General features: G+C 42.5%; 1 protein-coding gene and 1 long non-coding RNA gene across 5 annotated transcripts in view; one reads left to right on the top strand and one right to left on the bottom strand.

The window, feature by feature from the left end:
* Positions 1-26,916, bottom strand: part of LOC122543875 — a 31,028-nt gene that overhangs the window by 3,442 nt on the left and 670 nt on the right. The window contains exon 2 of the long non-coding RNA XR_006310170.1: positions 1,178-1,244. This is a non-coding gene — a long non-coding RNA (uncharacterized LOC122543875). The remainder of the gene's footprint in view (positions 1-1,177; positions 1,245-26,916) is intronic.
* Positions 5,123-26,916, top strand: part of nxf1b (nuclear RNA export factor 1b) — a 57,903-nt gene continuing 36,109 nt past the window's right edge. Inside the window, exons 1-4 of one of the 4 annotated variants that reach the window (XR_006310169.1) lie at positions 5,123-5,360; positions 16,212-16,407; positions 23,572-23,716; positions 24,345-24,428. Coding sequence is in view for 3 of the 4 variants with exons in the window: in XM_043682731.1 (XP_043538666.1) it covers positions 5,324-5,360; positions 16,212-16,407; positions 23,572-23,716; positions 24,345-24,428 (462 nt within the window). In the remaining variant the exon portion in view is untranslated. Of the gene's footprint in view, positions 5,361-7,356; positions 7,548-15,531; positions 15,557-16,211; positions 16,408-23,571; positions 23,717-24,344; positions 24,429-26,916 lie in introns of those variants that run through there. The other 3 variants (XM_043682731.1, XM_043682733.1, XM_043682732.1) reach the window with 3 other exon arrangements.

Here is a 26,916-nt window from a genome sequence, read left to right as displayed (position 1 = left end):
GTGTGTGTGGGTGAGGTGGTTGTGCGGGGGGGGCGTATGTGTGGGGTGTGTGCGCGCCGCCACTGCATCCCCTCGCACCCCTCCCATGCGCACCCCTCCCACGCGCACCCCTGCTACGCACACCAACCCACACGCACCCCCCCCCCTCACGCACCCACACGCACCGAGACAAAGCGGGAGGGGCCTGGAGTTAGGCCTGGCATTGAGAATCTCAACCTGTTACCCACTCCACACACCCACACACACCCAGGTAGAGACAGAGCGGGAAAGGCCTGGAGTTAGGCCCGACATTGAGAATCTCAACCTATTTCCCATTCTGATATGGATCCCCGGACAACCTTAACGTCTTCTGCAAGCCCGTGCAGTTTTTTCCAAGCCTTCAGTCATGTTTACTAGCTTTTCATAGGCATTTAGTTTCATTTTAGTGCTTTAACGTTTTATATTGGTTGCATCTGCCATAAATCATTTCATCTTGTCACTTCTCAGTCTTTATTTCATTTGAATTTAGAGTGCTCATTCTGCTATTGCACCACTGCAGGCAGATTTTGAAATAATGAGGCATAGTAGCGTGCTGGTTATGTTACTGTTACTGGTCTAGTAATCCAATAACTGAATTAATGATCGAGTAATCAGTAGAACCAAGGGAATTAAAATTCAGTTAATCAAATAAATCTGTCAATATTGGTAATTGAATGTGTTAAATTTGTGACCCTCTGTTATTAACATCTCTGCTAAGAGTATAATTCCTTCCAATCTACTCAAGGGCCCTCAATTTTAATAACTCAGTTAGAGCTCCCCTCGGTGTCCTCTGTTCCAAGAGCACAATCCTGTCTATCTCATCCTCCCTGAAATGTTGCAGTCTTGGCAGGATTCTGATAAATTTCCTATTCCCACTCTGCACCCTTCTGGGAATGTGGTGACGAGTATTGTGCACAGTAATCTAGCTGACATCTAACAAGTGTTATACATTTTTGACATAATTTCCATGCTGTTGTTTTCTCTCCCTCGGATCATGTCTAATATGTCTGTTTAACCACCCTGTTATCTGTCATGTTAACTTCAGAGTTCTCTCTGATCCTCTACAATTTCATTTATTGTGTACTGAATTGTCTTGTTACTCTCCCCAAGTGCATCATTCACACTTCTGCACTTGAATTCTGTTTGACACTCTACCCACCTGGCCAGTCTGCAAGTCTTTCTGTGTAATTTTCTTCCCATCAATGATGGTTCCTTTTTTGTATCATCTGCAAATAATTTAATCATATCCCTTAGGTTAGATTAGATTTGATTCCATACAGTATGGAAACAAGCCCTTGCGCCCAACAAGTCCACACTGACCCTCCGAAGAGTAACCCAACCAGACCCAGTCAGCTACCCTGACTAATGCATCTAACGCTATGGGCAATTTAGCATGGCCAATTCACTTGACCTGCACAACTTTCGATTGTGGGAGGAATGCTTCTTTATCTAACACAGCAGTCTCTTGTGCAGCACCTTGTCAAAGGCCTTTTGGAAATCTAGGTAGACCACATCTACTGGGTCCCTGCTGTCCACCATTTTTGTGATTTCTTCATAGAATTCCAAAAGATTAGTTAAGCATGACCTGCCCAACAGAACAATTTTGATCTAGATGCTCTGCTATTTCTTTGATAATAGACTCAAACATCTTCCCCACTACAGATGTTAAGCTTATTGGTCTATAATTCCCATCTTCCGTATCCATGAACACCAACTAGCCACAAAACGACACGACCAGCTATCCTTAGTAGCCACACACGCAGATGACAAGCAACATGAGTTTGACTGGGACAACACTACTATTATAGGACAAGCCAAACAGAGAACAGCCAGGGAATTCCTAGAGGCATGGCACTCATCCACAGATCCTGTCAACAAACGCATCGACCTGGACCCAATATACCGGCCACTGCAGCGGACAGCTGGAACTGACAGCCAGAAGCGGCAGAGACAAACCACTATAAATGCCGGAGGAAACAACACAGAAGCACTTCACAGGAGGCTCCCAAGCACGGAGGATGTCACCTAGACAGGGGACGAAACGTCTGCAACACAAATTCCCAGCTCGGCGAACAGAACCACAACAACGAGCACCTGAGCTACAAATCTTCTCACAAACTTTGATTCCCATCTTTTGTCTGTGACACTTTTAAAGAGTGGCGCGCATTTGCTGTTTTCCAAGTAGCTGGAATTGGCTCAGTCCTGCGAAGTTAGCAAAAAATTACCAGAAGTGCACTTGCTATTTCTCCCGCCATCTCTTTTAGTACCTTGGGATGCATTCTTTTGGGGCCAGGAGACTTGTATATCCTTAGCTCCATTTTCTTGCCCAACACTGCCTCTTCCGTGATGATGATTGTTTCCAGGTCCTCACCTACCTTTGTCTCTGTCAATTACTGGCATGTTATTTGTGTCGAGAGTATAGTGCTGGAAAAGCACAGCAGGTCAGGCAGCATCCGGGGAGGAAAAAGCCTTTCATCATGATTCCTGGTGAAGGGCTTTTGGCCGAAACATCGATTTTCCTGCTTCTCGGATGCTGCCTGACCTACACCTGCTTTTCCAGCATCACATTCTTGACTCTAATCTCCAATATCTGCAGTCCTCACTTTCACCTATGCTATTTGTGTCCCTCATGTGAAGTCTGACACAGTGAAAAGCAAAGCGTGAAGTGTGGAATGTTCTGAAATCTGTTAGTTTGATATTTGGCATGTGTGGTTGCGATATTAATCTCTCTCAATTGTCTCTGGAGTCTTTTAGATACAACTTATTCAGGGGCTACAATATTGAGAAATTCCTCCATCCGCTTTTTCTGAAGAGCCAATAGGTTTCGTCCAAACTCAACAATAAGGGTTTCTTTTCAAAAGTAGGAGAGATGAGTGCACAGTCCTTCTTTGCAGGTTTCTTGAGCCCCAACTGAAGACCAGATACTGATATACTCTGCATCTAAGCACTTTTAGGTTTACAGCAAAACAAAGCTGCAATATTTTTATCACTGTTCCAGTCTGAATTCTGATTAGTGGTAACTCCTCAGATATAGTTAGTAGAATATTCATTGAGGTAATGCCATTGAATGTCACGGGGCGATGATTAGATTCTCTCCGAATGGAGGTCGTCATTTCCTGGCATTTGTCACAAATGTTGCCTGTCACTTAGCAACACAAGCCTGAATATTATTCTGATGTTACTTCAAATCGACAAAGGTTGCTTCAGATGGTGCTGAAGATTTTAGAATCACCAGCAGACATCTCCACTTCTGACACAATGATGGAACGAAGGTCACTGCAGTAGATGAAAGTGGTTAAGCCTAGGATGCTACCCTGACGAACTCCTGAAGAGGTGGCCTGGGCCTGAGATGATTGACCGTTCTCAACCACAACCATCTTCCTTTGTTAGCTCTGACTCTAACCCACAAGTTTCCCCTGATTCCCATTGACTTCACTTTTGCTAAAAGTTGTTGATACTACACTTAAAGTCATAGAGCTGTACAGCACGGAAACAGACCCTTTGGTCCAACTTGTCTGTGCTGACCAGATATCCTAAATTAATTGCCAGAATTTGGCCTTTATCTCTGTAAACCCTTCCTGTCCATGTACCCATCCAGATGCCTTTTAAATGTTGTAATTGTACCAACCTCCTCCACTTGTGCTCATTCTATATACTCACCACCCTGTGTGTGAAAACGTTGCCCCTTGGGTCCCCTTTAAGTCTTTCCTCTCTCACCTTAAACCTATGCCCTCTAGTTTTGGACTATGCTACCCTAGGAAAAAGATGTTGGCTAATCGCCCTTTCCATGCCTCTCATGGTTTCATAAACATCTGAAAGGTCAACCCTCAGTCTCTGACGTGCCACGGAAAACAGTCCCAGCTTATTCAGCCTCTTCCTTTAGCTCGAACCCTCCAATTCTAACAACATCCTTGTAAATCTTTTCTGAGCCCTTTCAAGTTTCCCAACATTCTTCCTATAGCAGGGAGACCAGAATGGAACTCAATACTCCAACAGTGGCCCAGCCAATGTCCTGCACAGCCACAACATGACCTCCCAGCTCCTGTACTTAATGCACTGACCAATGAAGGTAAACATACCAAATGCCTTCCTCACTATCCTATCTACCTGTGACTCTACTTTCAAGGAACTATGAACCTGCACTCCAAGGTCTCTTTGTTAAGCAACACTTCACAGGATCTTACCATTAGTGTATAAGTCCTGCCTTGATTTGCCTTTCTAAAGTGTAGCACCTCACATTTATCTAAATTAAACTCCATCTGATCAAGATTCTGTTGTACTCTGAGGTAACCTTCTTGGCTGTCCACTACACTACCAATTTTTTTGTCATCTACAAACTTACTAACCATTCCTTTGTATTCACATCCAAACCATTTACATAAATGACAAAAAGCGGTGGACCCAGCACTGATCCTTGTGGCACACCGCTGGTCGCAGGCCTCCAGTCTGAAAAGCAGCCCTCCACCATCACTTACTTGCTTTTTGTAAGTATCCAAATGGCTAGTTCTCCCTGTATTCCATATGTTCTAACCTTGCGAACCAGTCTACCATGCAGAGCCTTGTCAAAACCTTACTGAAGCTCATGCTGAATTGATAAAGGGCAGTCACTCTGCTTTTATTGCTGGAATCAAAGCTCTTTTGTCTATCTTTTGACCAAGGCCATTATGAGGTCAGATCCATAGCATTTGCAGTGGCCAGTGTCTTCAACTGTTTCTTGGTATCTTGATATCACTCGAGGTCAGACAAGTTAATGCAGCTGCTGTTTTATAGACATTTTCAGTCATTAATCTCCCCTACGCACCAAACTAGTAGCCTTAGATGTCTGTATTCAATCTTTTTGTGATTTTGGGGATCTCTGGAGTAAGCTGAGATGGATCGTCTGGTAAGCATTTCTAGCTGAAGATGGATACACTTTCTCCAGCCTCTTCTTTTGCACTGATGGATTGGCCTGCCCCCAGTTATTGGAGATGAGAATATTTGTGGAGTCTCCTTCCTCTGTCAGTTTCCCTGTTGATATTCTTCAATTTTACATTAGGTGCTTTATTTTCCGACACTTGTTTATGAATTAAAAATGTCAGAATGGGCAAAAGTGAATCAAAATTTGTTTTCTGGAGCCAAGCGAAATATTGAAGAGAATAACTGGAAATGTTAGACAAGAGGTTGCTGACAGAATCTGGTGACTTGAGGATGGTTGAATTCTTCCCAAGTCTTGTTTTATGCGTGATTATATTATTTACATTTTTCAGACTTCTACATAAGCACTAGCCTGAGCCCTGCAGATTTCAGAAAGCGTGAGAAGTGTACCATGCAACAAACCTGTTTGCTTCTGTTTTTTGGAAAAGGCAGGTTGAACTCATATTGCAATGCAAAAAGTATTTCGGTGTACTTTTGTGATGCCAAGGCATTCAAGCCTCTTGGCCAAATAATGGGCAGCATGGTGGCTCTATGGTTAGCACTGCTGCCTCACAGTGCCAGGGACCTGGGTTTGATTCCCACCTTGGGCGACTGTCTGCGTGGAGTTTGCCCATTCTCCCTGTGTGGGTTTCCTCCCACAATCTAAAGATGTTCAGGTTAGGTGAATTGGCCGTGCTAAGTTGCCCATAGAGTTAGGTACATTAGTCAGGGGTAAACATAGAGGAATGGATCTGGGTGGGCTACTCTTCAGAGGGTCAGTGTGGACTTGTTGGGCAAAAGGCCTGTTTCCATACTGTAGGGAATTAATTTAATCTAACCATCTAATGGAAAATGGGATGCTTGGTTTTGACCGGTACAAACTCAGTGGGCCAAGGTGCCTTTTTCTCGTGCTGTTGACCTCTATGTCTATGACGCTAACGCTGACTCTGACTCCTTCATCATAATTGCCAGGACCTGTTTGTCTGATGTGCACATCTTCAGTGTACCTAAGCTTGTTTGAATTGAAGTGGAAGCAGGGTCTTTTAAGCAAATGTTTGGGTACCAATGGAGTTCAGCCCCATAAACTAGAGACTGGCAGCTGAGTGTTGTAGAGCTTTAGAAATATGGAGAGGATGAACAATTCTTGTAATTCACCATCATAGCAAGTCCATGTGTTTGGGAATCATCACATTGCATCAGCTTGTCAGTTAGAGTTTGTGTGATCACGTATTTTCTTTTGAGGTTTAACTATATCTGTTCACCGGCTTTCCATGCGGTATTGGGCGACTGAGGCTATTGTTTGAGGCTTTGTCCAGCCTTTTTAAGGCTCCTGATCAAGTGCTTACATAGGATTAATGGCTGTGAAAATTTCTATAAAGCAACAGCTGCTTGCTGCTGTCCTGCAGAGCAGCTTGCTTGTTCAAGGTCAGGTGAACAAAAACAGGAATGCGCTGGTCAGTGTGACTTCTTTGGTATTTTGTGTGAAAGTCTTAGCTTCCATTAACTACAAGAAATTGAGATTAAGTGTTGCAGTGTGATGATGAAAACATGGTTGGGCAGTTAGGTGCTCCCCTCCTGAAGATGCTGCTTTGATAGTTATGTTTAGGTTGAAAAATGTGTTGCTGGAAAAGCGCAGCAGGTCAGGCAGCATCCAAGGAGCAGGAGAATAAACATTTCGGGCATAAGCCCTTCTTCAGGAATGCTGCTCCGCTCTTTGGATGCTGCCTGACCTGCTGCGCTTTTCCAGCAACACATTTTTTTAGCTCTGATCTCCAGCATCTGCCATCCTCACTTTCTCCATTATGTTTATTTTCTCAACTTGACTGCTTTCATGATTGTTCTAAGGGTTTTCTAACCATAAATTGAATAGAGAAACATAACACTTTTTTTTGTCACTATGGAGATTTTTATGCAATATATTATCGATGTATCTCCTGCAGCTTGGTACTGATCCACAGTGATCAGATTATGGAGAGGTATTCAGTTGCCCCACACACACCTCGAGCAGAAGGAGTTTTGAACTTGCTTAGGTTTACTAAATGAGAACTGATTTGTGAGTGACAAATTGAAATTGACTTCCAATATGGCTTCTTAGTAAATGCGAGAGGTTTAAGTTGTGATCCAGTATTGGTTGCCATCTAGCATAATTCTTATTAGCATCTCTATCCTTTCCAAGTCAAACACTTTCACATTGCCTTGATATTAAAGTTACTTCTATTTCTGCACACAGTGACTGTCGTATCTTATACTGCAGTCTATCTTGTCAGAGCTGATCTTAAATGAGTTTTGTTGTGATAGGTATCCATAGCAGTGACACCACTAAGGAGCAGAGTAGCAGTTGCCAAAGTCTTGCTCATGGTGTCTCAACATGGCTCAGCAAAGTCAGAGGTGGATATTTCTTTACTGTGACCAGATTGTATGATTTAAAGTACTCTGGGATTGCAATAAAGCCGTTCTCCCAAATAGTTAGGCCCTGTTCAAGCCTGGAACTAAACATGAATTATTTGACACTAAATTGCTTCCCTGACTCTGTTCAGCCCCCCAGCAATCAGGAATCGAGCATAATGGATTCCGGGGGGATGGAAGAAAGCCAGGAAGACGGAAATGGAGACTGAGAAAAAGAGGCACATATAGAGGTAAGAGGGAGAGAAAGGCAGAAAACCACATCTGAACAGATTAGGAAGGGGTGTAATGTACACAGCTTGCCACCTCCAACCCCCAGTCAACTGAATGAGCTTTTCCAACTTGAAGGTTGAACTTTGGGACTGCAGAATGCCATGGTCTATTAGGAAAGAATGCAGTAGCCACTTGGGGAGAGCTGGGCAACAAAGTTGAACTTGCATTTCTTTTCTCAACTGCTGCAATCTTTTTCTGTATCTTAACTCTGCTCTGTTATTACACCTTTTACTTTAAAGCCTGTCTGTGCCCCAAACTGGCTCTCCTCTTGTCTGCACTTGTAATGTACTTCATTTTGTTAGTTTTGGATTCCTTGCTGTTTTCGATGAAGAAATGTTGACTTGTTTTCCCCATTGAGTTGTTTTTGGCGAAGGCCATATAACAGTTGCAATGGTAGTGACAAGATTTGGTATGCCATCGGTTTCCACAAATTCACTCTACAGCATTTTCAAGCTCATTCGGCCTCTGTCTTTACAGCTGACATCTGTAGATGAATGTTGTCATTGGCTCCCTTCCAAACTCTCCTACAATCACTCCTGGCATCTTGCCAAAACTGTGTCTGTCTCAATGTTTAGCGTTTTTCTTTTCCTTTCTAGCTGCCTTCAACGCAGTGGTATATTTGCTCGCTCATGGCTGAGAAAAGTACTGTTCCAGTTCTCTTCAATTTTAATCTTGATGTGAAGTGGTGAAATTAAATAGCCAGAAAAGTCTTCCTCCAAACCTAACTTTGATAAAGAGCTTTCATCGGTTGCTCAGGTCTATTCTGCTATTACGACCAGGGCCACTTTCTTATTCCTGACACATTTGTTGGATCCTCAGCTATAATAAAATTTCATGTCTTGTAGATATTCCTTGTGATACTTGTAGTACATTCTTCAGGACTTTCCCTGTAGTCCTTGCAGGCAGTCCACACTCCTTCCTTGGATATTAGTCACATTCATCTATCCCTCTTGCCTTTTCAGCCTTTGTTATGTTATCCTTAGATGGTTTTTTTTAAAGTTATAGATTATCACTTATCTATCACCTTGAAAGTTGTAGCTTGATGTATGTTTGATGGTACCACCATTTCATTAGCAGATGGGTTGTCTGCTATTGTGCACCTCTGGGGTTTTGGTAGTTTGTCACTGGCGTAAAGCTGGTCAAAATCTTTTTTATTTGGTCTGCCACTTTCTAAATATAACTTTTACAGGCACTAACTTCTGTTCCTAGTCTCTATTTTCCTTTTGGTTTATTTCTTTTTATGTCTCTTTTAACTCTGCCTACCTCTGAAACACATCTTTTGTCACTCAAATTACAAGGGCACTGCATCCTTTTGCAATCCTTTATTTTATTCACTCATGGGATGTGGATCTTGCTGACTGGACCAACATTTTAGGTCTTGATCTTCCAGTCTTTCCTGTCATCAATGATGTTGGACACCCAAACTTAATTTCACTTCACCACTGGCTAACATGTTTGTTTCAGATATAATTATCAGGAAAGGGTAAACATGCTGTTGTGGAGAGTGGTGGAAAAAAGGCAACTGAGGATGACTGAATAAATTTAAAGTTTTGCTAGATTTCGAAACCCACGATCTGTCTTGTTGCTGCATATTGTTTATAAAAGCCTTAATGATGTATTTTAAAAATTCTGACACTGGCATTTGAAAGTGTGAAAGGTGCAGCCTGCTTGCTGCAGCAATGAGCTGTTTCTCTGCTGTAAACATAAATGCTTAATCGCAATGATGCAAAGTCTGAGAGCTCGTGGAGAGTGAAGTATTAAACTGATCTTGTTATGGTAAGCAACATTCTGGCATCCACCAGCTCAGTTGATGCAGGCAGTGTGTACCCAGGACATGCGTGACAGAAGTTTCCTGGTTGAATTTTCATGTTTACTTTAGGTTTGTACCTCAGGTGCCAATTGTCATGGTTTTGGGTATATTTGCCAAGCTGGGGAGTTGTTTTGCAGGCGTTTTATCCCTTTATCTAGGTGATGTCTTCAGTGCTCACCAAGTCAAAAGACCCTATACCCATCATGTGCAGGACTAACGCATTTTACAGGATTCCAAGCAAACACTGTACGAAACACTATAAAGGACAAACAGGTAACTAGCAATCTGCATCCACAAACACCAACTAGCCACGAAATGCCATGACCAGCTGTACCTAGTAGCCATACATACTGATGACAAGGACCACAAATTTGAGTGGGATAACTTAATGATCATAGGACAAGCTAAGCTTAGGACAGCCAGATAATTTCTAGAAACATAGCACTCATCCACGGACTCCATCAAAAAGCACATTGATGTAGACCAGCCAATATACCGGCCACTACAACAAGCAACTGGAAGCAGCAGAAATGGAACCAAATAAATTTCGGAAGAGACTGTACAGCAGTGCTTCACAGGAGGCTCCAAAGCTCTAAAGATGTCACCTAGACTAGGGACAAAATTTCTGCAAATCAACTTCCCAGCATGGCGAACACATCCGTTTCACATTTAATCCCCTTAGAGGTTGGAAAGGCATTGCCAGTATCCATTGGTGTTTAGAAGAATGAGAGATGATCTTTCTTCAACATATAAGATCCTGGATGATCATAAATGTGGGTTAGGGACCCACTTTCAAAAATAAGGGTTTTTTTTTCAGATGGCGAGGCAAATTTTTTTTATCTCAGGTTTGTTGATCTGTTGAACTCTTTTACCCAGACAAGAATGGAGGCAGGGTCGTTGAATAATGCTAGGTTAGCTAGATTTTTGCTTCTGATGGGGAGTAAGACTATGGGGTTGACAGAAAGGTCGCGTTGAGACTACGATCTGACCATCGATGATCTTATCAAATAGAGGAGCAGATCTGAGGCTCTAATTCGTAGGCTTGTAACTGAGCCAAGGTAACAATGAAACCTCTGCGAGTAGTTAGATCTCAGGAAAAAAAAACAATGTTTTTGGGAGCTTCATTATCTAGGTCAGCGTTTATTGCATATCTCTATTTGCCCTGGAGAAAGTGGTGCTAAACTGTCATCCTGAACTGCTGTTCCTGTGTTGGAGAGACCCACTGTGGTGTTAGGAAGGGATTTCCAGGATTTTGTTCCAGTGACTGCGAAGAAACGGTCATGTCATTGTATGGTTTGGAGGGGAACTTGCAGTGGTGGTATTCCCATGCGTCTGCTGCCTTTGTCCTTCTAGATGGCAGTGTTCACAGGTTTGGAAGGTGCTGCCAGAGGAGCATTGCCTACTGCAGTGCATCTTGTAAATGATCCACCGTGAGTGCTGGTGGTGGCGAATGAGATGCAAGTGAAGTGGGCTGCTCTATCCTGGATTGTGTCAAGCTTTTTGAGTGTTGTTGGAGCTGCACCCCTCCAGGCAAGTGGGGGAGAATTCCATCACACTCCTGTGTCTTGTAGACAGTGGATAGGCTATGGGGATACAGGTGAATCATGCTTTTGCAGCCACAGTATGCATGTGTGAACCAGTTCAAGTCTGGTCGATGTCATCCTTTAGAATGTTGACAGTGAGGGTGATTCAGTGATCCTATTGTATTTGAATATCAAGGAGTGGTTAATAGATTTTTTTCTTGTTGGAGGTGATCATTGCCTTGCACTTGTATCTCATAAATGTTACTTGCCACTTGTGCAATACTGGATATTGTCTGGGTTTTATGTATTGTGAATGGTGCATTGAATTGAACATTGGATAAACATCAACAAACGTACCCACGTCTGACGTTATAGTATAGTCATTTATTAAAAAACTAAAGGTGGTAGGGCTGAGCAGTTAACCTGAGGAACTCGTGCAGAGAAATCTAGCAGCTGAGATGATTGAACTCCAACAACTATAACTATCTTCTATTATGCCAGATATGATTCTAACCAACAAGGAGCTTTCCCCTTGATTTGCATTGATGCTAGCTTTGCTGGAATTCCTTTATGCCATATGCAGTCTTAAAGTATAGAAGTCAGGAATTAAGTGAACCTGAAGGACCCAGGCTAAGCATCATTGAGCAAGGTTTTCTTTCGCAAGTTGCTGCTTGATAGCACTGTTGATGAACCCTTCCCTCACCTAGATGATTGAGAGTCTGGTAATTGGCCAGTTGAAATTGCCCTGCTTATTGTGTACAATGTCACAGTGGTTAGCACTGCTGCCTCACAGCACCAGAGACCTGGGTTCAATTCCTGCCTCAGGCGACTGTGCAAACTCCAGACAGACATTCTCCCCATGTCTGCGTGGGTTTCCTCCGGGTGCTCCGGTTTCCTCCCACAGTCCAAAAATGTGCAGGTCAGGTGAATTAGCCATGCTAAATTGTCCGTAGTGTTAGATGCAGGGGTAAATGTAGGGGAATGGGTCTGGGTGGGTGCGCTTCGGTGGGTCGGTGTGGACTTGTTGGGCCGAAGGGCCTGTTTCCACACTAAGTAATCTAGTAATCTAATATACATGGGCAATTTTCCCCCTTATTAGGTAAATGCCACTGGACTGAAATGGCTGGGTTGGGGTGCAGCTGTTTGTTGAGCGCAAGTCTTTAGTTCTATTGCTGTATCTTCTCAGGGTCCACAGCCATTGCAGTATCAAATGCTTTGAGCGATTTCTTGATATCACATGGCCTGAATTGAATTGGTTGAAGACCCGAATCCGTGATACTAGGGGCTTCAGGTGGAAGTTGACACGAATCTTTCATTTGCCACTTCAGTCGCAAATGTTCCAACCTTGTCTTTTATACTGAAGTGTGGTTTCCCCATTGCTCGGGATTGAGATATTTGTGGGGCCTCTGTCTCCTATTACTTGTTTAATTATCAAGCATCATCCATGATTCGGATGTGGCAGGACTGCAGAGCTTAAATTTGATCTGTTAGTTGTAGAAGTGCTGTCAATTGCATGCTGCTTTCACTTTCTGTCATGAAAATACATTATGTTGTTTCTTCGTCAGATTGATGCTGCACTTTTAGATATGCTGGTTCTGCTCTTTGCCTGCCCTCCTGCATGCTTCATTGAACCAAAGTTGATTTCCCATCTTGATGCAATAGAATGAGAGAATGCCCGACTGGCCATAAAGTTACAAGTTGTGGCTAGGTATCCATGAGGCATTGTGGACCATGATTTGTTAAATCTATTAGCCTGTCTCATTTAGCATAGTGATAGTGCCACAGAGCATAGTGGAAGCTATTCTCATTGTGAGGTCAGGATTTAGTCTCGAGTATATCCTGTATCTTTGCCACTCTTAGTGCTTCTTCCGGGGCGGGGGGGGGGGGGGTGCTGATTCCTCCGCCAACGGGATGGATTTCCATGGTCATGCTTGACCTGATGCAGTGAGACTTGGTTCTCAAATGTTGAGGATTCCCAGACAATTCTCTTCCCAAATGTATGCCATTAAGTTGCCACCATCTGCTGGGTTGATGGTGCCTATGTCGAGGTCTTGTGGTCTGTCTGTCTGATTTAATTTATTTTCTTTAGACTTTGTAGCAGTTACAACTGAGTGGCTTGCCAGAGATTTCAGAGAGCAGTTAAGTAATTGCTGTGGGTCTGGAATCACGTGGTCAGGCTGGATCAGCGTGACAGATTTGTTTCCCAAAGAATATCATTGAATCAGATATGTATTAAAGGCTGCATGGCTCCTATTAGATTTTCATTTCAGATTTTGAATTCAAATTACATCATTTGCGAAACTAACAAACTTCCCTTTTCTTTTCAAACTAATTCAGCTTGTTTTGTGAGGCTGCTTACAGTTTTAAGAAATGAAATGTTGCTAACTCTTCAAAATACCTGGATGTAAGATATAATTGAGCAAATTCTAATGTCGAAACATCTGGTCACTGTCATGAGACTCCATAATTTTGTTTGCTTCAGCTTTGTGCCTTCACCTCTTTTGGGAGTGCTATGTCACAATGCAGTGATGCTCTTTAAACTTAGCAACCCTTTTTTCTATTGTCTGTACTTCCCTCTCTAAGTCTGGATCAGAAATGATGGCTGGTTATTGCACTGCAGAGGAGTCGATACAAACATTTTAACCTTAGCTAATGGCCACAGGTATCCTTCCAACATGGTCTATTGGTTGCTAATAAGAATGGCTTACCATTTTGTTATCTTCATGAAGTAGATGGGTAGTACATGTAGCATGAAAGCAGGAAAAATTGTTTCTGTGTGGTTAAGACTGCAATGCCTTCCTATATCATCCACTTCTGTTTTTATCCAAACACTTTGAACTCCTTGTCACTGTTTTATTAATTGTGATTGGTGATAGATTCTTCAGGTCTGCTGTGTTAAATTTATGTACTAGTGCGTTACTGGATGTGCCATTTTTTTGGTTTAGGAATTAAACTCCTTTTATACCCTCCATTCATACCAAAGCGCACTCAGCTAGTGAAATGTTTTTGTAGTGTAGTCACTATTGCAATGCAATGAAATGAACAACTAATTTGTATACACCAAGCAGCAATAAGTTAAAAGACTAGCTAAAGTGTGAGGGATAAATATTGACTGAAAAGACAGACAGCATCCTGTTTTGGTGTTAGACTGCGTTGTACAAAGTTAAAAATCACACAACACCAGATTATAGTCCAACAGGTTTATTTGGAAGCACCCCTTCTTCCCACCACTAAACCTCATTTCAAAACTGCATGTGCAGCAGGTACTGCCTTTGTGTGTGACATCACATGTAAATCCTACATTAAAAACACCTGAAGAAGGAGCGGCGCTCTGAAAGCTAGAGCTTTCAAATAAACTTGTTTATTTCATCCTGTTTCTCCTCTTGTTGTATTGTGATATCTTTTACTGGCAGCTTATGTCACTTTGGTTTAATCCTTGAATCAAAAATGGCACTTCAGGTAAGGCAGTTCGGGTCAGATGCGTTGAAACACCAAACTTGTCACCAATCACAATTAATAAAACTGACGATGGCCCAAGTCATGTGTTATGATTGCAGTGGGTCCTGATAACCCAACTTTGTGGCTTAGAGAGGAGAGGGCTCCAACTAACCCTTATTCCCATCTAAAAATAACAAGACGTACAGATCATCAGACTAACTGGTAACCTTGCTGGTGTGTATGTGAAAAGGATGAATTCAGTAGTGAACATGAAGGCAATCAATTGGAGGTCACTTTAAATCTGAATATTCATGGCTTTTGAAAGATAATGCAAATCATTTGAAAGTTGTAAGTTAACTTCAGTCAACTCTGTAACTGTTCAAGCACATAGACTGGCTTATGACATTAGATGATAATTTCATTGGTTTGTGTTTGATTAGTATTTCCGAAAAGGTAAAATATTGAACTCTATATATGTTTCTCCTCTTTTTCCCCGTTAAGACTTTGGTGACAAACTGGTCCCCATTAGTTGCTTTTATATAATATTTGTATTAAATCCACATTTTTCTTTTACAAATCCTTTCCAATGCCAGACTTGTTCTTGAGTTGTAGCCTTCTGCTTCAGAACCAGGTATTGTTGGTTGCTGGCCCTGTCATAGGGATTTACACAGTTTAAAAGCAGACCTGAAATTACTGCTGGAATGCCCCTAGAACTACTTGGAGATACTGGCCCCTGCTGGGGATTTCTGCAACAATGGGATCACAAAGCTGACTGCACACATCTCTCTTCCTTTCTGGTGATGAATGAAAGTTCTGCGTTATTGTATGTACTACTTCTGATTATATAGTTGACCTATTGCTACATAAACTAATATAATTGCGTTTGCTGATTCTATGCTACCACCATAATTTTAGGCATCCTCTCCTTCCTGTCATGAGGGGTTTCTGACTGTTGGTTGGATTTTAGTTTGGTAATAACCTTCCGGTGTTGAGTAACATTTTTTGCTGGTAAACACTAAGCCGATCTATTGTTTAGACGATCTGAGCCACGCACCCTCATACTTTCTTGTGATAGCTAAACAAAAGGTATTTTCTGGCAATCTGCTAACAGAGCAATCTACCTGATTTTCTTCTGAAGCCTTCAGTTGTAAAATCTAGTGTATTGCCCAGCTTCAGATCAGCTATTGAATGCTTTTAGGTAAGTTGCTGTTTTGCAGACCTAGCACAAATAAAGGACCAAGTGGCTGTTTTATAGCCATTCTGTGGTTCTGAGCACAGAAACTAAGTCCTCCTTGATTTTTAGAATTGAAGGCCATTAAGGACATGCAGGAAAGCTGTTTTTGTCAGTTCAAGTTACGTTTGAGGGTTTTTTGAGCATTTTTGGAGAAATTCTATTAAGGGCACGAGACAGAATAGCTGCTGCTAAAGTGACATAATTAGAAAACTTAAACAATCCAGACCACCCTTTGAATAATAATTTTTCATAAAATCCCGACAGTGTGGATGCAGGCCCATCGAGTTCACACCAACCTTCTGAACAACATCCTACCAGACCCACCTGTAACTCTGCATTTCTCATGGCTAACCAACCCAGCCTAAACATCTCTGGAGACCATGGGCAACTTAACATGGCCAATCCACCTAACCTGCACATCTTTGGACTGTGGGAGGAAACCGGAGCACCCGGAAGAAACCCATGCAGACACTTGGTGAATGTGCAAACTTCACATAGTTATTTGAGAGTGAAAGTGAACTCAGGTCCCTGGCGCTTTGAGGCAGCAGTGCTGATGACAAAACCACCGTATCTCCCAGGTAATGCATTTGTACTTAAAAGTTTGCCTGTTTTATTCCAGAACATGACGACCGAGTTGGGGGTGGTTTTCCATTTCGGAAAAAGAAAGGACGCGGTCCATTCCGGGGTAAGATGTACAGCGAGGGAAGTCACAAATCTAGGAATCGAGGCAGTGGAGGACCCAACCCACGGTCGCGGTTCGAGGATGATGATGGCGATGTGACTATGAATGATCATGAGTCGCCACGGTCACGATTGTGAGTAGCAATCTGCATTTATTACACTGTTAATGATACCATGAGGGGCTTGCCATTTCACAGCCGAGTCTGCTCCACTACTGAGTGTGATCCTGGCTGATCTGATGATCCTCAAATTCACTTTGGAATAAGAGGAGTTATCTTCAGCTTAATGTTAGCACCAAAAATGTTTTGGCTTGAGAATTTCACAAGCATTGTTTCCATTATTTCCACCAATGGGGACTAAGAGACCATGTTGAAGTTTAGTCATTTATCTTTATGTTGGGATTGGTAGGAGGTTTACACATCGTTACAAACAGACTTTCTTTATTATCTCTATTATTACCGTGAAACAAAAAATCTAAAGCTAAAATTTCAACTGTACAAAATTAATGATGCATTGCTATATCTTCCTCAGCCCTCCCCTCCTGGTCTCTGGCCGTCCATTATTCTGTGCTTGTTTATGCATAATTCCATTTACCCCGATCACCTTTCCCTGTACTTTGCAATGGATGCTCGCAGACGTGGCTGCAGAAGTCTTGGCAGATCTGACATTTGAGTGACTAGTTGTGGGTGCGGGTGCCAAGCCAAGGCTGTACCCTGTCTTTGCTCTACGTCCTCTGTCCTCTGTGAAACACGTCGAAGACACCCAGGCTGAATTTGTTCCTTCCATAAGACAACCACTTAAAATCCTTCTATTGCATTGCTCCGCACAGTCAGGAGAGGGAGCAGCCTTTAACTTTGCATGAGGCTAGTGAAACAGATTATGGAAATTTGCCTGGACTATCAAGACTTCCAGGACTTGGAGGCAAGGTTAAGGTCCAGACAAACAAATCCACATTACAGATCACTCAATAAGGCCACATACTTGTGGGGCTGGGTGATTGATCTGCTTCCTTCAGTTTGAAACTTGGGCAGTGCTTGGGCCTGCAAAACCAATTTACTCTGGGGTATCTCGAAACTAAAGATGGCCAAGCTCTTTTGTTTAGCTTCCTGCCACCCAAATGCAGGTCACCATTGACACCAGTCAGGAAGGAAATGTAGTCTCGAATGTCCATGCTGTTTTCTTGAAGATTGCCCAGAATGCTAACTGGTCATATGTTGAGCAAATTTAGTAGTTTTGCCCAAGATGCACGTATAATTAATGTTCTGCAAAGGCAAACAGTTTTGAAATCTTTCTGACTTCCAGACTGTTGTGTCAACAGTAATTAACAGTGGCTGATTTCGATAGTATAAGATTGTACCTAAGGAGGTGCTAATAGTGAGTTTGGATAAGGTGATAAAGAGAACAATGGAAAATTCGATGAGTAAGGAGAGAGTCCAGGGTGACTCATCCATGTAGCACATCTGTGAAGATTACTGATTTGCTGGTAAACTGGAGGATATAACAGTAGCTAGAATTTAAAGTTGCTGCTTTTGCCAGATCAATTATGGCATTTTAGATATAATACTAAAGCTGTTTTGGATAGTCTGAGGTGCTGTACAACTTTCAGGTTTTTCTTGCCAGAAAATCTACCATTTAAAATTATTAGGAGGAATTTAGCAAACAAACTACATCAATGACAAATTCACTCGTTTTCTTTTGCCAAAATTAGATCAGGACATGAGCAGGAGAATTGGCCTTTGTTCCATTAGAGATTGTCTGGGAATCATAAAACATGGTCTCATAGCGCCAGGGATCTGGGTTCGATTGCACCCTTGGGCTACTGTCTGTGTAGAGTTTGCACATTCTCCCCATGTCTGTGTGGGTTTTCTCTGGACGCTCCAGCTTCCTCCTCCAATCCAAAAATGTGCAGATAAGGTGGATTGGCAGTAATAAATTGCCCATTGTGCCTAGGGATGTACAAGCTAGGTGAATTAGCCCCTGGGAAATGCAGGGTTAGGGATGGGATAGAGTGGTGGGTTTAAGTGGGCACAATGGGCCGAATGGTCTGTTTCCAAACTGTAGGGATTCTATGATTTATCGTACAGGAGGAAACCACTTGGCCTATTTGTGTCAGCCAAGAAAAGAGCTATCTATCTGATCTCACATGCTAGTTCCTAACCATTAGTTGCATATCCTAATAAATTTTGTGTCTTGAGGGTTCCAGCCCTAAGGACTTTGGAAAAGAAAGGGAGAGGTCTTACTTAAACGAAAGAGGAATCACTTTACCCTAATTACACGTAAAATCGCAGCTGCAATGCTGCTATACAGAAGCTGCAAGTGCTGGACAAACTCAGGAGGTCTTCGAGCAAATGTGGAGTGGAAGTTAAAGTTTCAAGTCTAAATATGACTTGTAAAGGAGAGTCATTGGATTCAGAGCATTAACTCTGTTTCCTTGTCCACAGATGCTGCCAGACCTGCTGCCAGACTTTGTTTCATTTCAGATCTCCAGCAGCTGTAGTAGTGTGCCTTTATTTGAATGGTTCTACGTATAATAAAACAATCACAATTATTAGGGCAAGGAAGGAGGCCATTAAGCCCATTGTGTGCATGTTGGCTCTCTATTCTCCTCCAGTTGTTTCTCTTCAAATAATCGTCTTGAAATAATTCATGCCTTGACTGAACTTACTTCCATTGTACTTGCCTCCACCACACAAGTCATTTCACCTGATGAAGGAGCAGCACTCTGAAAGCTTGTGATTTAAAATAAACCTGTTGGACCTGGTGGAGTATAGAGAGGGGGAGCAGGTTAATATCTTGAGCCCTGTATGACTCTCATTCAAAGCTCCAGTGCTTAGTGTTTATTCCCCATAGTAGTGTCCTGGGCTGCCTCAGTTGCTAGTCCAGTAGCATTACTTCTATATCATTAGCTCCCCCATGCTCTAATTCTATTACACCAAAGGCTAACGGGGCATTTGCATTCCTTGCTTAGTGCAGCTGCATGCTCACTTTGTGCTCCTTGTACTCCGAAGTTTAGAAGTGTCAACATTTAAAAGAAAATCTGTCCATACTGTCAAACGGAGACCAAATCTGCAAACCTCAAGATGGACATAAATGATTCCACCATGGTATTGGGAGGTGATGAGAGAAGTTCTCCCTTGTGTCCTGGGCCAGTCTGTCAGTCAACATCACAAATAGATGATGTGGCCATTATCGCATTGCTGTTTGTGGGAGCAGCTTGTGTGCAATCTGCACTTCCTATATTACAGCAGTGAGTAGACATCAGAAGTATGCTTTAAAAGGTGTTGGGGCATCCTCAGGAAGTGAAAGGCAATGTATAAATTCAAGTCTGTTAGTTTTCAACCAATTCCACTGCAATTTGCCAGTTTATTCATCTTGCTTGTCTAGGTACTGACAATATTGCAGTACATGTCTGACTCATGGCACGTACTGTATTACTATCTGTTAATGACAGAATAATCTGAGCTGCACATAAAGCCAGTACCTGACCAATTATAACTGTCCTCTGCTACTCTGCCTGTTATAAATAGGCAAATCCAGGTAGAACATAGAACATAGAACAATACAGCACAGAACAGGCCCTTCGGCCCACGATGTTGTGCCGAACTTCTAACCTAGATTAAGTACCCATCCATGTACCTATCCAAATGCCGCTTAAAGGTCGCCAATGATTCCGACTCCACCACTCCCACGGGCAGCGCATTCCATGCCCCCACCACTCTCTGGGTAAAGAACCCAAATTGTAGCTATTTAAAACAGTGGCTTTATTAGCATCCGAAAGGGTAGCAGTTAAGCATCACGGTCACGTGGGGTTAACGGTAATACAGATCCGATGATTCAATCATTTCCTGGTACATGCTAAGCATGCAGATACACAGATGCTGAAATTCTTTTGCCTGGCAGGTAAATGACAATGTTAAATGTCATCACTGCTGAGCTTACCATGCTGGCTATAATCATTGGGTAAAGATCTAATGGCCCAGCATTCTAAAAAGTTTTCTTTGCTCATTTGTGAGGTGTGAATGTCATTGGCCAGGTCCTTTATTGGAGGAGAAAGTGAGGTCTGCAGATGCTGGAGATCAAAGTTGAAACTTTATTGCTGGAACAGCACAGCAAGTCAGGCAGCATCCCTGCTGTGCTGTTCCAGCAATAAAGTTTCAACCCAGGTCCTTTATTGTCCATCCCGAATTGCTGAGGAGGGGGCAGCACTGAGCTATCTTCTTGACTGGTTACAGTCCTTGGTGTGTACAGTGTCACTAGGGCAGGAGTTCTGAGATTTTGACCAGTATTTGGAAAGGCAAGGACTGATTAGGGATAGTCAACATGGTTTTGTGCGTGGGAAATCATGTCTCAGGAACTTGATTGAGTTTTTTGAAAAAGTAACAGAGGATTGATGAGGACAGAGCGGTGGATGTGATCTATATGGACTTCAGTAAGGTATTTGATAAGGGTTCCCAATGGGAGACTGGTTAGTAAGATTAGATCTCATGGAATACAGGGAGAACTAGCCATTTGGATACAGAACTGACTGAAAGATAGAAGACAGAGGATGGTGGTGGAAGGTTATTTTTCAGACTGGAGGCCTGTGACCAGTGGAGTGCCACAAGGATCAGTGCTGCGTCCACTGCTTTTCGTCATTTGTATAAATGATTTGGATGTGAACATAGGAGGTATAGTTAGTGGCAGGTGGAGTTTAATTTAGATAAATGTGTGGTGCTGTATTTTGGGAAAGCAAATCTTAGCAGGACTTATACACTTAATGGTAAGGTCCTCGGCAGTGTTGCTGAGCAAAGAGACCTTGGAGTGCAGGTTCATAGCTCCTTGAAAGTAGAATCGCAGGTGGATAGGATAGTGAAGAAGGTGTTTGGTATGCTTTCCTTTATTGGTCAGAGTATCGAGTAAAGAAGTGGGAGGTTATGTTGCAGCTGTACAGGACTATGGTTAGGCCACTTTTGGAATATTGCGTACAATTCTGGTCTCCTTCCTATCGAAAGGATGTTGTGAAACTTGAAAGTGTTCAACAAAGATTTACAAGAATGTTGCCATGGTTGGAGGAGTTGAGCTATAGGGGGAAGCTGAATAGACTGGGGCTGTTTTCCCTGAGGTGTCAAAGGCTGAGGGGTCACCTCATACAGGTTTTTAAAATCATGAGGGGCATGGATAGGATAAATAAACAAGGTCTTTTCTCTGGGGTGGGGGAATCCAGAACTAGATGGCATAGGTTTAGGGTGAGAGGGGAAAGATATAAAATAGACCTAAGGGGCAACTTTTTCAAGCAGAGGGTAGTGCATGTATGGAATGAGCTGCCAGAGGAAGTGGTGGAGGCTGGTACAATTGCAACATTTAAAAGGCATCTGGATGGGAATATGAATAGGAAGAGTTTGGAGGGATATGGGCCGGGTGCTGGCAGGTGGGACTGGATTAGGTTAGGATATTTGGTCAGCATGGATGGGTTGGACCAAACTGTTTCTGTGCTGTACATCTCTCTGACTCTGTGACTCAACGACTGTGAAGAGGTGGTGATCTAGTTCTGCGTCAGGATGGTGAGTGGCTTGGAGGGGAACTTGCTGGTAACTTCCCAAGCAGTTGCGTGCTTTGTCCTTTTGAGATGGTAGAGATTGCAGATTTGGAAGGTGCTTCACTTGAGATCTGCAATATCACAGATGCTAGCCTTCAGCCAATTCAAATCATATGATATCAAATGGCTGAAAGCACTTAAAAACAACATTCCAGCAATAGTACTCAAGACTAGTGCTCCAAAACTAGCTGTGTCTCTAGCCACGCTGTTTCAGTACAATGGCAACACTGGCATCTACCCGACAATGTGGAAACCTGCCCCAGTCTATCCTCTACACAAAACAGGGGCATAAGAGCTGAATTCCAAAGGTGAGATGAGTGTGACTGCCCTTGATATCAAGGCAGTATTCGAAGAGTATGGCATCGTGGGCCTAAACAAAATTAGAGCTGATGGAAATCTGAGGGAAATCTCTGCTGGTTGAAGTCTTGCCTCGCACAAAGTAAAATGGATGTGGTTGTTGGAGGTCAATAATTTCCACTCCAGAGCAACTCTTCAGGAGGTTCCTCAGGGTAAGTGTCCTATGCCCATCCATCTTTAGCTGCATCATCGATGACCTTCTGTCCAACATAAGATCAGAAATGGGGATGTTTGCTGATGCTTGCACAATGTTCAGCTTAAGTTCTGATTCTTCAGATATTGAAGCAGTCCAAATCCGTGTGGAAAATGTGGACCATGTCTAGTTCAGGATAACCGGCAAGTAACATTGCCTGGCATTTGTGTGATGCCAATGACCAGCTCCATAAAAGAAAATCTAATCATCTAACCTCGATATTCAATGACGTTGCCATCAGTGACTCCTCCACTATCATTATCCTAAGGATTGTCTTGACCAGAAACTAAACTGGACCACAAGACTAGTGCTCCAAAACTAGCTGTGTCTCTAGCCACGCTGTTTCAGTACAATGGCAACACTGACATCTACCCGACAATGTGGAAACCTGTCCCAGTCTATCCTCTACACAAAACAGGGGCATAAGAGCTGAATTCCAAAGGTGAGATGAGCGTGACTGCCCATCAGTGACTCCTCCACTATCATTATCCTAAGGATTGTCTTGACCAGAAACTAAACTGGACCAGCCCCATATAAATACTGTTCCAAGAACACGTCAGAGGCTCAGCATACAGATTTGCAGGCATAAATATCCTGCAATGAATTTGCACCAGCAGTATCGTTACCTCCATGCTGACACAAACTGTTTAGCTACCAACTGCATTCTTTATTCACTCACAAGATGAGGGTGTGTGGTGAACCACACAGTCCCAGTATGTCAAATGGGCCCACGACAGAAATTGTTTGTCAGGTTGCTTTAATTTATCCAGAAGGTGGGACCTGATTGCACTGGACACATTAGCATGAATTATGAGGTCAGATCTAATGAATTGGGGCTTGAACTCTCAATCTTCTGACTGTGAAGTGAGGGGGTGGCAGATCAGCCAGAAGCAGACAACCTCCCATGCCCCAAATGGTTGATAGAAATACTACGGTACAGAGTACAAGTTTCAGCAGCAGTCAGTCAGTGCTGTGTATTATCTGTGTTATCATACTGTAACTGAAATGTAAACTGAACACTCAGTTTGGCAGTAATCTGTTAAGCACAGCATATTTTTCTCTGTTTTGAAATGTTCTATGTTCATGTGACGGTACTGTGATAAAGTAAGCAATCTCCGATTAGGTTGATTTTAAATGTTTGTAATTTTTAAAAATCTGTCTTTTAATCCTCAGTACACCGTATGGTGCAAGACCATCTCGTCGCCTGGACAGTTGGCATGATCGTGATGGAGGGCCCTCAAGCATTCAAGTTACAGTGAAGCAAAATTCAGAGAGAAATGCAAGCGCCAATGCACGCCGATCCTGGTTTAAAATCACTGTAGGACTTTATTTTCTCGTCTTTATTTTTCTGTCGTGTGTGTGTTTGATACTGGGCTGCTGTGTGGATCACCGTGTAGGTGTACGAGAATGGAGGCCTTTTGTTCATAAGTCTGGTTCCTTTTGAGAACTTGTAACAGTTTTCCTGTTTTCTATCTTGCTGCTTGCTCCCAGAATCTTTCTCTCACGATCTTTGCTCCCTGCTACCCGACTCCTGACAGAGGGAAAGCCCCAGCCCATTCAACTCTGTTCCCATGTAAACTGTGCCAGAAAGAGATACACTTAACACAACCAATGTGCGCCCTGTTCTGTGCTTTACTAATGCAGTATGGATTAGAACTGAAACTGAGTAACTCTATGCATTTAAGTTATACACAGTATACAACATTATGAAGTGCATTTAACTACCAAGTCATTGGAGAATGGTGTCATTACTTTACTGCATTCATTCCATGCTGAACTCTATGCCTTGTCAAGTTCAAACTTTGGTATAATACAATAGCTTGAGTCTTTGTGTTATTATCCGAATATATTTATCCAAGTGTTAATTTAGAAAGTTTTTGCAAATGGATTTTGTAAAGTTAAATATTAGGTATGAAAATGACAAAATATTTTTGTTCTCTCTTTAGATTCCTTTTGGAAAGAAATATGATAAATCCTGGCTTTTGTCAAACATGCATAATATGTGCAGTGTTCCCTTTACTCCTGTTCAGGTAGGAGTGATGGCACTTATGATGTTGTTGTGAGAAATGTTAAAATATTGTCAGTAAAATTAGATTTTTCTCAGACTGATTCACTACACTCAAAATGTGGAGTTAAGAACCAAGGCGAGTGGTTTACAATCCAAATCTGTTCAGAAGCTTCTGTTGGAAACTGGGTGTTTGGAATTTGGAGCAGAGCATAGATTGAGCTTGACTCTGTATCCCAAGGTCAATGAGCAGGCTGTCAGAAACATGGTATCCTGGCACAGCTTGGTGGCTTCAGATGAACTTAAGTCTCATGTATTTAATGTAGCGTAGATGTTTGTTTTTGTTTTTAAAATTAATTTGTGGGTGATGACTGGTTGGGCCAACCTTTATCGCCCATACCTAGTTGAGAAGGTGATGGCGAGCTCCGGCCTTGAACTGCCAGAATCTGTGTGCTGTCGGGACAATCTTAATATTACTAGAGAGGGAGTTCCAAAATTATGACCCAGTGACACTCAAGCAATAGCAATATATTTCCAAGTTAGGATGGTGAGAGGCTTGGAGGGGAGCCTGCAAGAGGTAGGTATTCATATGTCTGGTGGTGGTATTCTATTGCTCTTCTCCTTCCACATGGGAATGGTTGTGGGTTTAGAAGGTCAAAGAAGCTCTGGTGAATTTCTGCTGTGCATCTTGTAGGTGGTACACACTGCTGCTGCTCATCATTGATGATTGAGGGAATGGCTTTCTGTGGTTCTGATGCTAATCAAACAGGCTGCTTTGTCCTGAATGGTGTCAAGCTTTGAGAGTGGTTTTGGAGATGCATTCATCCAGGGAAGCGGGGAGTATTCCATCACACTCCTGACTTGTCCTTTGGACAGACTTTGGGGAGTCAGGAGGTGAGTTAGTGAACGAGGATTTGGGAGGTCATGTTGCGGTTATGCAGGACATTGGTTAGGCCACTTTCAGAATATTGTGACACTTCTGGTCGTCTTCCTGTTGGAAGGATGTTCTGAAAGTTGAAACAGTTCAGAAAAGATTTACAAGGATGTTGCCAGGGTTGGAGGGTTTGAGCTACAGGGAGAGGCTAAACAGGCTGGGACTGTTTTCCCTGGAGTGTCGGAGGCTGAGGGGTGACCCTATAGAGGTTTATAAAATCATGAGGGGTATGTATAGTATGAATAGACAAGGTCTTTTCCTTGGGGTGGGGGGAGTCTAGAACTAGAGGCCATAGGTTTAGGGTGAGAGGGAAAAGATTTAAAAGTGACCTAAGGGGTCACTTTTCATGCAGTGGGTGGTGTGTGTATGGAATGAACTGCCAAAGGAAGTGGTGGAGGCTGGTACAATGACAACATTTTAAAAGGCCTCTGAATGGATATATGAATAGGAAGGGTTTAGAAGGATATGGTCTAAGTGCTGGCAAATGGGACTTGATTAGCTTAGGATATCTGGTCGGCATGGACGAGTTGGACCAAAGGGTCTGTTTCTGTGCTGTACATCTCTATGACTCTATGATTCCTAAACTCTTACTTGCTCTTGTAGCCGCTATATTAATGTAGCTCGTCCAGTTTTGTTATATAATTTATATAGCATCATACAGTAAACTCTTGTCACTAGAGTCTGACCCGATTAACTGAATTTTGGTTAGAGATCCATTGATCTGTTCTAGTGCTGATCAAAATATGCCAAAACAGTACAGCATAACTAATTGTACCATTCTGGGGCAATTTAAACAACTTGCTTTAAATATTAGTTGTACTGACAGTAGGAATGTTTGGGGTGTTGCGGGCAGAGTTTGAATTCCCATGAAAGGTATCCTGAGTAAATTAGATAAAGCGTGTATTCTCTGAAGAGATGGTACATTTGGAGCATGTAAGATGCTTTAAGGGGCTTGACTGGGTGAATGCTGAGTGATTTTATTCTGGACACAGGCGAAGGGTTAGTAACAGTCTCTGTATGAATGACTCATTATTTAAGACTGAAATTCTTCACCCAGAGGATTATGAATCTTTGGACCTTGCTGTCCTAGAGACTTGTGGATATGCAATGTATTTGAGCGCTGAACAGATCTTTGGACCCTGAAGGAATGTAGGGATAGCACAGGAAGTTGCGGCTGGGCTATTAGATCAGTAATGATCTTGTTGACTGACTGAGCTGGGGGGTGGGGAGCAGTTTTGGCAATGTTTGTTGATTTATTTAGTTAGTAAACACGTACGACAGGAACCTTTATTGCCATGTGCAGCATGTGCAGTTCATGGTCAGTCTTGGATTAGTTAAAATAGTGTATACCCAATTTCTGATTGGGTTCCCTTAGAGGTAATGATTAATCATCAAGTTGTCATTCACAAATGGGGCTGTCCCTACTGGTTATAGTGTTTTGTCCCCCATCATTTCATTGAATTTTAAAGCTTACCACTGAGATAAGGAAACATTTTCTATCATCTTCCCCCATACATTTTGAATATAGGTCTTATGCCATCATGTTCTCATGAATGATATTTTGAGCTCATTGTCTCAG

Source organism: Chiloscyllium plagiosum, chromosome 45 (assembly GCF_004010195.1).
Source record: "Chiloscyllium plagiosum isolate BGI_BamShark_2017 chromosome 45, ASM401019v2, whole genome shotgun sequence".
In the NCBI taxonomy this organism is placed as follows: Eukaryota; Metazoa; Chordata; class Chondrichthyes; order Orectolobiformes; family Hemiscylliidae; genus Chiloscyllium; species Chiloscyllium plagiosum.
Note: the sequence above shows the minus strand (reverse complement) of the source record. Positions and strands in the feature narration are given on the sequence as shown.